The 14091-nt window shown below is 43.2% G+C and overlaps 1 protein-coding gene across 1 annotated transcript in view; it reads right to left on the bottom strand.

Moving 5' to 3' along the window:
- Nucleotides 1-14091, bottom strand: part of FAM134B (family with sequence similarity 134, member B) — a 196276-nt gene that overhangs the window by 140873 nt on the left and 41312 nt on the right. Inside the window, exon 2 of the mRNA XM_006874438.1 lies at nucleotides 2626-2732. Within this exon, the coding sequence (XP_006874500.1) occupies nucleotides 2626-2732 (107 nt within the window). The remainder of the gene's footprint in view (nucleotides 1-2625; nucleotides 2733-14091) is intronic.

Below are 14091 nucleotides of genomic sequence, written 5' to 3'. Positions count from 1 at the left end.
GGTGGTGAGGTTGGCCCAGGATCGAGCATTGTTTCGTTCTGCTGTGCATGGGGTCGCTATGAGTCGGTTCCGACTCGATGGCACCTGACAACAACAACTTACATTTTCAAAACAACCCAGGTGGCACAGTGGTTAAGCGCTCAACAGATAACCAAAAGTCCCGAGGAAGAAATATATAGCAGTCTGTTCCCATAGAGTACAGCCTTATAAACCTCATGGGGCAGTTCTACTCTGTTATAGGGTCTCTATGAGTCAGAATCAACTCAATGCTAACAGGGTTAGTCCATTTTCTAATGGCCTCATTTTATCACATTGTTGTTGTTGTTAGGTACCATCAAGTCGGTACCGACTCATAACGGCCCTATGCATAACAGAATAAAACACTGCCCAGTCCTGGGCCAACTTCACAATCATTTGTACATTTGAGCCCATCATTGGTGCTCCTGTGCCAATCCACCTCATTGGGGTCTTCTTCTTTCTCCAACCCTCCATTTTACACTATGTCCCAAGTATAAGAGACAAAGTCTGGCCATCCTGGCTTCCAAGGAGCACTCTTTCCATATGTCTTTTAACACAGATCTGTTTGTTCTTTTGGCAGCCCATGGTACTTTCAATATTCTCCTCCAACACCATAAAACTCAAATGCATCAAATTCTTGTATGGTCTTCCTTATTTATTGTTCAACTTTCACATGCAGTTGCTGTTGTTGTTAAGTGGTATCGAGTCAGTTCCGACCCATAGCAACCCTATATAGGGTTTCCAAGGAGCAGCTGGTGAGCTTGAACCACCAAACTTGTAGTTCAAACAGCTTTGCAGTCTGGTACATTAATCCACAGTGCCACACCAGGACTCCACACGCATATGTTGTTGTTTTGTTATGTGTCATCAAGTCGATACTGACTCATAGTGACCTATGCACAGCAGAATGAAACACTGCCTGATCCTGGGCCAACCTCACCACTGTTGCCACACTTGAGTCCATTAATGCTCCCACTTGGCCAATCTATTTCATTGGGGGTCTTCCTCTTTTTCTCTGACCCTCCACCTTACCAAATATGATATCCTTCTCCAGCGACTGATCCCTCCTGACAATATGTCTGAAGTATGAGAGATGAAGTTTGACCATCTTGGCCTCTAAGAAGCACTCTGGCTACACTTCTTCCAAAACAGATCTATTGGTTCTTTTGGCAGCCTGTGGCACTTTCAATATTCTCCTCCAACATCATAACTCAAATGCACCAATTCTTCTACAGTCTTCCTTACTCACTGTCCAGCTTTTGCATGCATTTAAGGTTATTGAAAATATCATGGCTTGGGTCAGGCGCACCTTAATCCTCAAGCTGGCATCTTTGCTCTTCAACACTTTAAAGAGGTCTTGTGCAGCAGATTTGCCTAATGCAATACGTCATTTGATTTCTTGACTGCTGCGTCCCTGAGTGTTGATAGTTGATCTAAGAAGAATGAAGTCCTTGACAACTTCAATCTTTTCTCTGTTGATAAGAACGCTGTTTATTGGTCCAGTGGTGAGGATTTTTGTTTTCTTTACATTGAGATGTAATCCATAGGGAAGGCTGTGCTCTTTGGTCTTCATCAGTAAATGTTTTAAGTCCTCTTCACTTTCAGCAAGCAAGGTTGTATCATCTGCATATCACAGGTTGTTAATGAGTCTTCCTCCAATCTTGACGCCATGTTTTTCTTCATATGACCCAGCTTCTCAGATTATTTGCTCAGCATACACGTTGAATAAATATGGTGAAAGAATACAACCTTGTCGCACACCTTTCTTAATTTTAAACCATTCAGTGTTCCCATGTTCTGTTCGAACAACTGCTTCTTGGTCCAGGTACAGATTCCTCATGAGCACAATTAAGTGTGCCAGGATACTCATATTTCACAATGTTGTCCAGAGGTTGTCATGATCCACATAATTGAAAGCCTTTGCATAGTCAATAAAGCTCAGGTAAACATCTTTCTGTTTAGTCACTAAAAACCTTATGAATAGCAGAGAAACATGCATATGAAGTTACTGAAAATACCACGGCTTGGGTCAGGTGCACCATAGTCCTCACCCTGATATCTTTGCTCTTGAAGACTTTAAAGAAGTAGCAGATTTAAAGTGTAGCAAATTTGCCAAATGCAATTTTATCATGTAGGGTGCAATAAACAGTTGACTGCTACCCTTATTGTGGCCTGCTTACCCATCAAAACAGTGAAAAGAACAATGCTCAGAGTCCATAAGCAGCCAGCTAGGATGAGGGACACTATCACTGTTGTTAGGGGCTGTCGAGTCAGTTCCATTTCATAGTGACCCTTGTGCACAACGGAACACAACCCTGCCCATTCCTGCAACATCTTTACAATCACTGCTGTTGGGGGTCAATGTTGCTGCCACTATGTCAGCCCATCTCACTGAGGGTCTCCCTTTATGACTACGATGCTCTTCTCCAGGGACTGGTCTCTTAACAAGAAGATTATATAGACAATAGCCAAGTCAATGCCAATGTGATTTTTATCCTTTTACTCCTTCCAATGGACAAACTGGTTCATATGCTCACACAAATATCCATCATTCAGAGTCTAAGGAACTTAACACCATTTTAAAACAGTCAGAGTTTGTGTCCTTACCTCTTGCTCTGGACAGTACCATCTCCTTTATTATTTGCATAATAACACGTCCAAGAACCATGACTGAGATCAGGTGATAAATCCTCCATGGAGTCAACGCAAGGAACCTGAAAGAATGAAAGCAGACACATCACTCATTCAGTCCTGGCATTTCTTACTTTCTTTTTCTTTTTTTTTTCTTCCTGAAACAAAAGCAAAATAGATATTCAGCCCTGATTTGACTATTGGAAATCTCCCCAACGTGACTGCATGAAAGTTATCTGAAAGGCATCAAAGGCAGTTGGGTGGAAATGCTGGAGCCCCGAGTGCTTCTGTGCTGGGCGTGCAGCTCTAACCTCTAATTTGGGCAGAGAGTTGCTATTTGGGGCTGGCCTAAATATCACCCACAACGCCCGGCTCCTCCACTAACAGGGAGACTGGAAGTGACCTAACCCAGAGTGAAGAAGGGTCAGGGAGGTGGCAGAGGGGCAGCCTTGTCTAACCATGTTCACAGTCGGATCCCTCTTTCCTCGCTATTCCCTCCCTTAAGCTGGTTTGGTTTGGCTTTATGCCTTCATCACCACTTGGGCTCTACCCCCTCCAAGTACATCTCTTAACAATAATCCCTATTAAGGATGCAATTCATCATCTAGATGTCAGTTTGTCGTACGGTGGTGGTTTTGCATGTTGCTGTGTGGCTGAATGCTATGCCACTGAAATTTCAAATACCGGCAGGGTCAACTGTGGTGGACAGGTTTCAGCAGAGTGTCTCCAGGAAGAAAGGCCTGGTGATCGTCTTCCAAAAGTTACACAATGAAAGTCACAACAACACTGTCGGATATAGTACTGGAAAATGAGCCTCCTAGGTTGGAAGGCACTAAACAATCCCTGTAACAACAGACTGGCCCAAACTGACAATCATAAATATGGTGCCATGGAACCAGGTAGCATTTCATTCTATTAGGTCAGGGCCAACTCAGCGGCCCCTGACCACAGTAAGGATGCAATTTGCTAAGACTCTCACTTTAGGATCACTATTTTCACCAAAGGCATTGACGAAAGAACAAGGTTCCAAAAAACTGACAGAGTACCAACTGAAATGTTTCAACAAACTGATGCAGCAGTGAAGGCACTTATTTATGCCAAAAAATGTGGAAGATAGCTACCTAGCCAAAGTAACAAAGAGATCCATATTTGTGCTCATTCCAAAGAAAGTTGGCCTAATGGAATGCGGAAATCCAAAACAGTAGTAAAAAGGTCTAGTCACCAAAATACCTATCCAAGACACGGTTGGTCTCTCTTCACCTGGAACAGCAGAGGAGGGAGAGTCAGGAACAGGAAGAGGGAAAGGAATGCGTGGTTAATTGCCTCCTTGAACAACTTGCCTCCTTTGCCAGGAGACGAGAAGAATCGGATGGTGCCTGGTTACCATTACTGAATATTTTGTTCGAAAATTCTACAGAAGAATCCAGATCTGAAAGGGGAAAATGCAGAACATAACTTCAGATTCTCATAAGCTCCAGACTTTCTACAGCCATGGAGACTGGACGAACTTCTGAAACTCCTGAGACAACCTTTAAACTTTGAGGCAAAAATATCCTTGAAAGTTGCCTTAAAACCAAGTGATAATTTAGTTTAACGAGTAAAGAACGTCTGTCTCAAGCATTGTGCTCTTTGAAGACCTTCTAAGAACTATCATGTTCTTTTTGCGGTTACGAGTTGGGCTGCTAATCTCAAGGTCAACAGTTCAAAACTACCAGTGGTTCCATAGGATATACATGAGACTTTCTGCTCCCATAGATTTACAGCCTTGGGAACCCTGATACAGGGTTGCTATGAGTCGGAACTGACTTCACGGCATATCACTACCACCACCATCTAACGCTGTAAATTGCCGTTGTCAACTCATAAAACTAGATAAGAACCTTAGGAGACAGTAAGCTTATCTTGTTGTTGTTGTTAAGTGCTGTCGAGTTGGTTCCAACCCATAGCGACCCTCTCTAGGGTTTCCAAGGAGCAGCTGGTGAGCTTGAACCATTGACCTTGCAGTTCAAACGGCTTTGCAGTCTGGCGCATTAACCCACAGCACCACAACAGGACTCCCAGCTTATCTTAATGGGGGGGGGGGGGAATACTTGGAAAAGGAGGGTGAGAATAGCCATATAACAGGGAGAATTTAATTAATGTCACATGCAGAAACTGTTGAATCGGTGCATATTCTGCTATGTATATTCTCAAAAACAACAACAAAATGAAATAAATTATTAAAATACAAAAAAGTAGACCATCAGAATAGAATTTAGAGCCCAGAAATAAACCCATACATCTATAGTCAACTGTTTTGTTTTATAAGAGTACTAAGCCCATCCAGTAGGGGAATCATTTCTTGTTGATCTTAAGTATTGTCCAGTTGGTTTCAACTCATTACAGCCCTGTACAGGGTTTCTGAGGAGCAGCTGGTGGGTTTGATCTGATGACCTTTTGATTTGCAGTCCAGTACTTATCCTACAGTGCCACGCCAGGAGTCTTGGAAATCATAATCTCTTCAAAAAATGGTGCTGGGAAAACTGAATTTCCCTTTGTAAAAGAATGGAGTTGGGCCCACACTTTACATGACATACAAAAATGAATTCAAAATGGGTCAATGGCCTAAATATAAATACTAAAACCATAAAACTCTTAGAATTAACCACAGAGATCATGCTTCAAGACACTGTCATTGACAATGTAGTTTTTGTTATTAAGTGCCATTGAGTCGGTTCTGATTCATAGTGACCCTGTGTCCAAGGAGGGGCTGGTGGGTTTGAACCACCAACCTGGAGGTTATCAGTCCAGTGTTTATCCTACAATGCCATACCAGGATTCCTCATTGGCAATGGAATCTTAGAAATGACTGAAAGTTCAAACAACAAAAGACAAAATAGACCAATCAGACTTCATCAAAGTTATAATCTTTCACGGATCAAATTAATTTATTAATAAAGTAAAGAGACAACTGATAGAATGGGAAAAAAATATTGGTAACCATATACCTGATAAGAGAGTTTAACATCAAGAATATATAAAGAATTCCTATAACTCACCAACCAAGACAAACAACCCAATTAAATTATTCTACAAAAAATATATTCTAATGATCAATGTTGTTGTTATTAAGTACTGTTGAGTTGGTTCTGACTCATAGCGACCCTGTATAGGGTTTTGAGGAGCGGCTGGTGAATTTGAACTGCTAGTCTTGCAGTTCAAACAAATCTTTTTTTTTTTGGTCCAATGCTTAGCCTACATCAGTACTCCAAATGATCAATAAGCACACACACAAATGCACAACATCACTAGCCATTTGCAAAGCAAAACCATAATGTGATGCTCCTTCACACCCACTAAGATGTTCCGTCAGGAAAATGAAAACTAAGAAGTCTTGGCTGGGAAGCAGAGCAACAGGAAGCCTCATCAATTGCTGGGGGGAACAAAAATGAGGCAGCCACAGCAGAAAACATTTTGGCAGTTCCTTGAAAAGTTAACACAGGATTATCCGAGACCCAGCAATTCCGCTCCTAGATCTATACCCAAACAACTTGAAGCAGTGCCTCAGACAGACCCTGGGGCACCAATGTGGACAGCAGCGCTACAGACAGCAGTCAGAAGGTGAAAACAAGCCAAGGGTCCGCCAACAGAGGGATGGATAAACAAACTGTGGTCTGTACATGCAATGGAAAACAACTCAGCCATCAAGAGAAAAAGGTACTGATGCTGTAACATGTACGCACCATGAAGACGGTCACAAATGGACAAGTGTGTACCAATCCACTTACATGAATAAGCAAAACACAGAGACAAACGTTAACTGGTGATCACAGCAACTAGGGTGATAGAGAAATGAGAATATTACTTAAGGAGTGCTGAGTTTATGTTGGTGGTGATGAAAAAACTTTTGGAAAGGGATTGTGGAGACGGTGGCACAACAGGGTGAGTAGAATTAATATCAGGGGATTGTACACATGAAAAAAGTAGCTAAGCAAAGCTGTTTCCAACCCATCCTATCTTTGCATGAAATCTGAATGAGAGTCACCAAACACAGGTGATTCCGATGTGGGCTTGCTTCTATAGCACCATTTGGCAAGACAGTGTTGGAGAATCGCTCAGCTGGAGGGAGTTCAAAGGTCATCTGGTTTAAACTTCCACTGAATCAATGCTCACCTCAGTTAGATGCCCCCTACTTCCACCCAAATACAAGCTCATATCAGGAAGTTCAACACTTCTTGCAGTCTCCAGTTTCCAGCAGCATTCTCTTGTTACTGTGGGAGGGAAGAATCCTGTTTTCACTGCCTTCACTGATGTCTACTGTCACACACGAGGCTAGCTGCTGGGAATACACCAATGACTAAGTGCCACCCAGCCTTCCCTGGAGGAAGCTGAAGGTGGTAAACAATCCTGCATAAACTCAACAGCCTTCAAATGCTGCAGAGGAGAACAGACAAAGGCAGGAGAAAGCTGGGGACACTTCTCAGAGGTAGAAACAGTGAAGCTTTGGCTTTGCCGGAAGACCAGAGGCCTGGGCCTTCCAAGTAGGGGAGCAGAGGGAAGACAGAACAGCAAGAATCCAACAACAAAACAAGTGCAAGAGAAAGCTGGCCCTGAACTTCAGAGAAGGAATTCTCACCCTCCACACACAAGACATGGGGTCAGGTCCGAGCCACTATAACTCATCTGCGTGGCGTTGTGGAATAAAGCCCTGGACCGCAATGTCCCTTTGAACCACAAGTTTAGAGGTTCAAACTCGCTCGCCGCTCCTTGGAAACGCTACACAGGGTCGTTATGAGTCGGAACCGACTCAACAGCACCTAACAACAACAATACCTCATTGCAGTCAGCACCCATCTGTTGGTGGAGACTTACGTGGTGTTGCTATACTGAACAGGTTTCATGCACTTTCCTACTAACGACAAGCTAAGAAGAAAGGTTTTGCAAACTACCGGAGAAAATCATCCAGTAAAAGCCCTGTGGATCACAACGTCTGATCTCACTGTGGATGGGTCACCATGGATCAACTTCTTCCTCCACTCAGTGCAGCTTGGTCTACTCTCAGAACCAAATTCTGCATAAAATAGCTGCTGTGGGCACAGGCAAGTTTCCAAGAGTTGGAGACACATTCACTCATTTAATACTTGTCATTGTTGCCTTTGGTAGCGTAGTGGTTACGAATCGGGCTGTGAACCGCAAGGTCAGCAGTTCGAAACTACCAGCTGTTCCGTAGGAGAAAGATGAGGCTTTCTGCTCCCGTAAAGATTTATAGCCTTGGAAACCCTGTTCAGGGTCACTATGGGTCGGAACAGACTCGACGGCACTTACCAACAACAACAACAACAATTGTTTGCCTTGGAGTCAATTCTGACTCACAGTAACCCTTTAGGATCCTGGTGTGGTGCTACAGGATAAGCACTGGACTGTTAACCTCAAGGTTGGTGGTTCAACCCCACCAGTCCCTCCTTGGAATCTCTATACAGGGTTACTATGAGCCAGAACAGACTCGACAGTTCTTAGTAACAACAACAACCTGACAGGACAGAATAGAACAGTCCTTTATGGTTTCTTAGGATGTCTTCCCCCCACCCCCACCCTAAACCTCATAGCGTAGTGGTTACAAATTGGGCTGCTAACCTCAGGGTCAGCAGTTCGAAACTACCAGCTGTTCCACAGGAGAAAGATGAGGCATTCTGCTCCCGTAAAGATTTACAGCCTCAGAAACCCTGTACAAGGTCACTATGAGTTGGAACCGACTCCACGGCACATGACACCAACAAGAACAAACCCCATAACCATCATAGACTGTTTCCATTACTAAGAAAACCTTTCCTTAACTTTGTACAACATTCATCTCAACAATATTTGTCGTTTTGTGATTGACTGATTTCACAAAAGGGATAAGCACTGGACCACAAGGTCAATTTGAATGGAAAGGTCATAGGTTCATCCATGTTGTGGGTTGTTTTGCATATTCATCGTTATGCTTCAACGTTGTGTAGTATTCCATTGTGTGTATGTACCAAAGTTTCTTTAACGATTCTTCTGCTGAAGAACATTTAGGCTGTCTACATTTTCAATCTGAATGCTGAACAAACAATCTGAGAAGCTGGATTATATGAAGAAGAACAGGGCATCAGGATGGGAGGAAGATTAATTAACAACACTTAAAACATGTACTGATGAAGATCAAAGACCACAGCCTCAGTATGGGTTGTACTTCAATGTAAAGAAAACAAAAATCTTCACCACTGGACCATGATATATGGGGAAAGGATTAAATTGTCAAAAATTTCATTTTGGATCCACTCTCAACACACATGGAAGCAATAGTCAAGATTATCAAATGATAATATTATATTAGGCAAATCTGTTGCACAAGACCTCTTTAAATTGTTTGAAAGCAAAGATGTTAGTTTGAGGACTGATTCAAGCCATGGTATATTTAACAACCTCATATGCATGAGAAAGTTGGACAGTGAATAAGGAAAACCATGGAAGAATTGATGCGTTTGAGTTATGGTATTGGAGAATACTGCAAGTATCATGGAATGCCAAAAGAATAAACCAATCGGTGTTGGACAAAGTACAGCCAGAATGCTCCTTGGAAGCCAGGGTGCACATACTTCGTCTCTCATACTTTCAACATAAGGAGGGACCTGTCCCTGGAGAAGGATAACGTGTTTGGTAAAATGGAGGCACAGATAAAAAGAGGAAGACCCCCAGCGAGATGGATTAGCACAGTAGCAGTAGAAGTGGGCTCATGCATAGCAACAACTGTGAGGTTGGCCCAGGACAGGGTAGTGTTTCGTTCTGTTGTGCATAGGGTCACTATGAATCAATGGCGCCTAACAACAAGGTATCTATCTGCAGGGACAGACACCAGGCTGAATGAGTGTGGGAGGAAGAGTGGAGAATGCCCAAAAATATATAGGTAAGTTTGACACAGAAGACTTATACATGGGCAAATAACTTTGCTTCAAACACATCCATCAATATGGTGGCGCATATAGGAGGCAAAGTTATGAGGGAATGAGTCACTGGACCTGGGGTCTCCGGAGCATAGTCTTGGGGAATGCAATAGTCAACTGGCATAACCTAGTCCACAAAGACAGTGCTCTACATCCTACTTAGGTGAATAACGGTTGGGATATTAAAAGCTCATGAGTAGCCATCAAAGGTGCAACTATTGGTCTCTCCAAGTGCTGAAGACAGAAGAATGATGAAAATTGAAGATGCTTGGAAACGATCAGTCAGTGGATTAATGGGAAGTCTAAACATCGGTGTCCATGACCCTGAGACCAGAAAAACTAGATGGTGCCCAGTCACTACTACCAACTGCTCTGAAAGGGATCACATTGGAAGGTCCAGCATAGATTAGAAAAAAATATAAAACAAAACTCCAAATAATTAAAGAGATGAGGCCTAATGGTCAGAGAGAGACTGGTGGAACCTCAAGACTACAGCCCTTGGTCACCCTTCAGGTGTGGAACTGAATGCACCACATCTTTAACTTTCAGCCAAGCAACAGATAGATATACGGGGGGGAGGGGGGCAACAATACTAGTGAGGTGCACACAACTATTCAAGATCAAAAGCACAGCACTACCCCAAGATAAAGCTCAGAAGGGTTCGGGAAGAAAGGACTAGACGCAAGAAGCACAGGGAGGGAGTGGGATAAGTGCTGTTATATTGAAGGGGTACCAGTCATTGAGATGAAACAAAGCATACGATTTGTTGAATATAAAACTGATGATCTGCTCCATAAACCTTCACTCAGGTCACATTAAAAACGTTCAAAATGAAAAGCCTGGCACGTGGCAATTCAAGGCAGAGCAGTTAGACTCTGTCACTTGGGAAAACAGAAGAAGTCGAGTCAGGAACAGGAGGAGGATATGAAACGTGTACGGAACCGACTCCACGGCACATAACAACAACAACAAATGGAGATCAGTGTCTTCATTAACAATGACCTTCTTTGCCATGAGACCAGAAGCACTGGATGGTGCCCAGCTACCATTATGAAACATTTTGATCAAAGATTCTGTAGAAGAATTCGGAGCAAAGGGAGATTTGTGGGGAGGGGAGAGGAGGTGGGGCTGTGCAAAACAGTCATTCTAATTCTCAAAGTCCAAACTTTCTAGAACCATGACAGTTTGATTAACTCCTAATGCCCTGAGATTATCTTTAAACCTTAGGCCAGAAATATCCCCTGACGTCTTCTTGAAACCAAACAATAGTTTAGCTTAACTAGCAAAGCGTTTCTTCAACTGTACGTGATCCAACTGACAACAGTAACTCAGAAGATTCAGCAGGAGCCTTGGAGGGCTGTGAGTTTATGTTAATGAAGAGGAACTACCCAGATAAAGAGGCTGAGGAAGGTTGAATCCCTTCAAGGGTGTAATCAGTGTTACTGGACTGTTCTGTAGAAACAGCTGCATTCGTGTGGGTTCTGATGTAGATATCCTCAATGCAAATTATTAGAAAAATGTCACTGGCGTTCTAAAACAGTTACATGTATTTCTTTGAGCTCACACAGGATACGACTTTCATCTGACAATGAATATTTCAGATTTGAAAAATCAAGACATGTAAATGTTAAGTATGACAATTAGGATAGCCACACCAGGATGTCGTTGTTGTTGTTGTTGTTAGGTGCCATCAAGTCAGTACCAACTCATAGCGACCTTATGCACAGCAGAACAAAACACTGCCCAATCCTGGGCCAACCTCACCACTGTTGCCATGCTTGAGTCCATCGATGCTGCCACTTGGCCAATCCATCTTGTTGGGCATTTTCCTCTTTTTCTCTGACCCTCCACCTTACCAAGCATGATATCCTTCTCCAGCGACAGGTCCCTCCTGACAATATATCCGAAGTATGAGAGATGAAGTTTGGCCATCCTGGCCTCTAAGGAACACTCTGGCTGCACTTCTTCCAAAACAGATCTGTTGGTTCTTTTGGCAGCCTGTGGCACTTTCAATATTTTTCTCCAACACCATAACTCAAAAGCATCAATTCTTTTACAGTCTTCCTTTTTCACTGTCCAGCATATAAGGTTATTGAAAATACCATGGCTTGGGTCAGGCACACCTTAGTCCTCATTCTAGGATAGGTAAATAAAATATATATGACAATTATGTGCTACGTATAAATTGTTGTTGTTGTTGTTGTTAGGTGCCATTGAGTCATTCCCAACGCACAGTGACTCTGTACAGGGTTTCTGAGGAGCAGCTGGTGGGTGTGATCTGCATATCCTGGTGTGGTGCTGTAGGATAAGCACTGGACTGCAAGGTCAATTTGAACCACAAGATCGGCAGTTCAAACTTACCAGCTGTTCCTCGGAAACTCTATTCAGGGTTGCTATCAGTCGGAACTGACTCGACAGCACTTAACAACAACAATATGCATATAGTAATATCCTGTTTTGTAAGAGTATTATATGGTTTAGTTGCAGCTAGAGAGGTAAAATTCTGCGACTGTGTACACCTTCTTTTAGCAAGATATGGTCTATCGCCCTGGTGGCACTGTGGTTAAAACGCTCAGCTGTTAACCACAAAGTATGAGGTTCAAACCCACCAGCCACTCCCTAGGAGAACGATGAGGCAGTCTGCTTTGGTGAAGTTTTATAGTCTTGGAAACACCACAGGCAGTTCTACTCTGTCCTTTAAAGCTGCTATGAGTCAGAATTCACTCAACAGAAACCGGTTTGGGTCTGTTTCTACATTTCAATATAATGATTGTTCTCGAAACAAAAAATGTAAACATCCCATTACCCAGCAGACTCATGCTTAGCTTGTGATTCCTACAGCCCGTGGAGGAGTTCTGTCCATGTCTGGGTAGCATCATTTCTGATTCATTGTCATATGACATAAACCTGTCTATTTGCTTTTTTTAAAATGTTTTATTGTGAGTTATGTGATAGTTTACATGCGAGAACATTAGCTTTACATTCATCCTATCATATATCATTTCACTGCCATGGTTACAATCCCCTCCATGCATCATCAATGAACCAAAGGGTATACCCTGCAAGCCTGCCCCCCGGTTGGTCTTCAGCACATGGAGCCCCTTTCCCTCTCTGGATCTAAAGTCCCCAGTTGCTCCATCTCTCCACGTCATCATCTTTGCCTCCATCTCTGGTATCATTGCTTCTCTGGTTAGGGTCCCGCTCTCTGCTCTTCTCCTTTGATGGTCCCAGGGACCTCCACTCCTAGACTGCAAAGTTAATCACTCCCCTCCTTGCTACAAAATGTCTACCTTTACATTTCCAACTCTCATAATCAGTCCTGATAACAATTATTCACTATCGTACCACATGAGTGCTATCCCCATCTCCTTTCATCAGTCCCGCCCAGACAGACTGGATAAAACTCAGTGGAGATTTCTACCTTCCTCCGCGCCCTCGGAATCTAGTCTCCCTCTTGAAAGCTTATAAGCCAGTCACTTCTTGCCTTTGTAACCCCCCATCTTGGGTAGCCAGTGTCCACATTGCCCATCCCTGTTGTCCACCCTGTATATCGATGAGGTGGGAATGATCCTCACTGTAAAGATTTGTTCCCTCTCTTGAGCTACTGCATCCATAGGTGTAGGTCAAGTTCATCAAATTGTATCAGATTACTCTTTTTTTTCTTTTCCCTCTTCTTTCTTCTTCTAGTTGAGCTCTGATCACCCAGCCATTGAAGCCAGGTCAAGTGGGTATTATCTGCAAGTGTGGTGTTCTTGTCCATATGCCCTATCTCCTTATCAGCTGGACACTTCACTCTCCACTCTAATCCTCTGTGACTATGTCACTGACTCTGGGCCCAAGAGTCCCCAGGCCTTGCTTGCCACACTGCTGGCCAACTAGGTCTCCAGCTGGGTTCACAGGAGTCTATTGAACGTGGTAGGATTTAGCTAGCAGCTTCATTGCTGTTTTTCCCTCACTTCCCCTTATCGGTGACCAATATGGTCACCAGTCAGAGTGCATGTCTGCTCATGTATTCCCATTGAGTCTTAGTCTTGGAAGGGGGTTTGCCCTGAGGGGACCCGACCACTTGCCTTGATGTCTCCTGGGTGACTATTTGCTTTCTTTCTTACTGCTTTTGATTTCGTCTACACTTTCTTGTCTTCCACGACCTGATTCACTAACATTTTCATGAATTTTAATCTCATTTTCAAGCCACCAACTGCCTTGTCCCATGTGGTATTATTGGGACTACTGGGATGGCAATGAAGCTGGCGTCTATTGTTATCTGGGTCAGCTAAGAAATAGGACCCAACCCATCCACTCAGAGACAAAAGATGTATGGAAAATAGGCAGAGATCCAGGGAAAGCCTATGGGTCTTCCAGGGTCACCAGGTGCTCAGGGGGAAAGAAGAGACCTTGGTAGAAGAGGAATTCATCATGACTTCAAGTAGAAAGTTTACTCATCAGATTGTGTGTTTTGATGAATATCAACATTTCTGACTTGTTGCCCATAAGC

Source organism: Chrysochloris asiatica, unplaced genomic scaffold (assembly GCF_000296735.1).
Source record: "Chrysochloris asiatica unplaced genomic scaffold, ChrAsi1.0 scaffold00278, whole genome shotgun sequence".
Classification (NCBI taxonomy): Eukaryota; Metazoa; Chordata; class Mammalia; order Afrosoricida; family Chrysochloridae; genus Chrysochloris; species Chrysochloris asiatica.
Note: the sequence above shows the minus strand (reverse complement) of the source record. Positions and strands in the feature narration are given on the sequence as shown.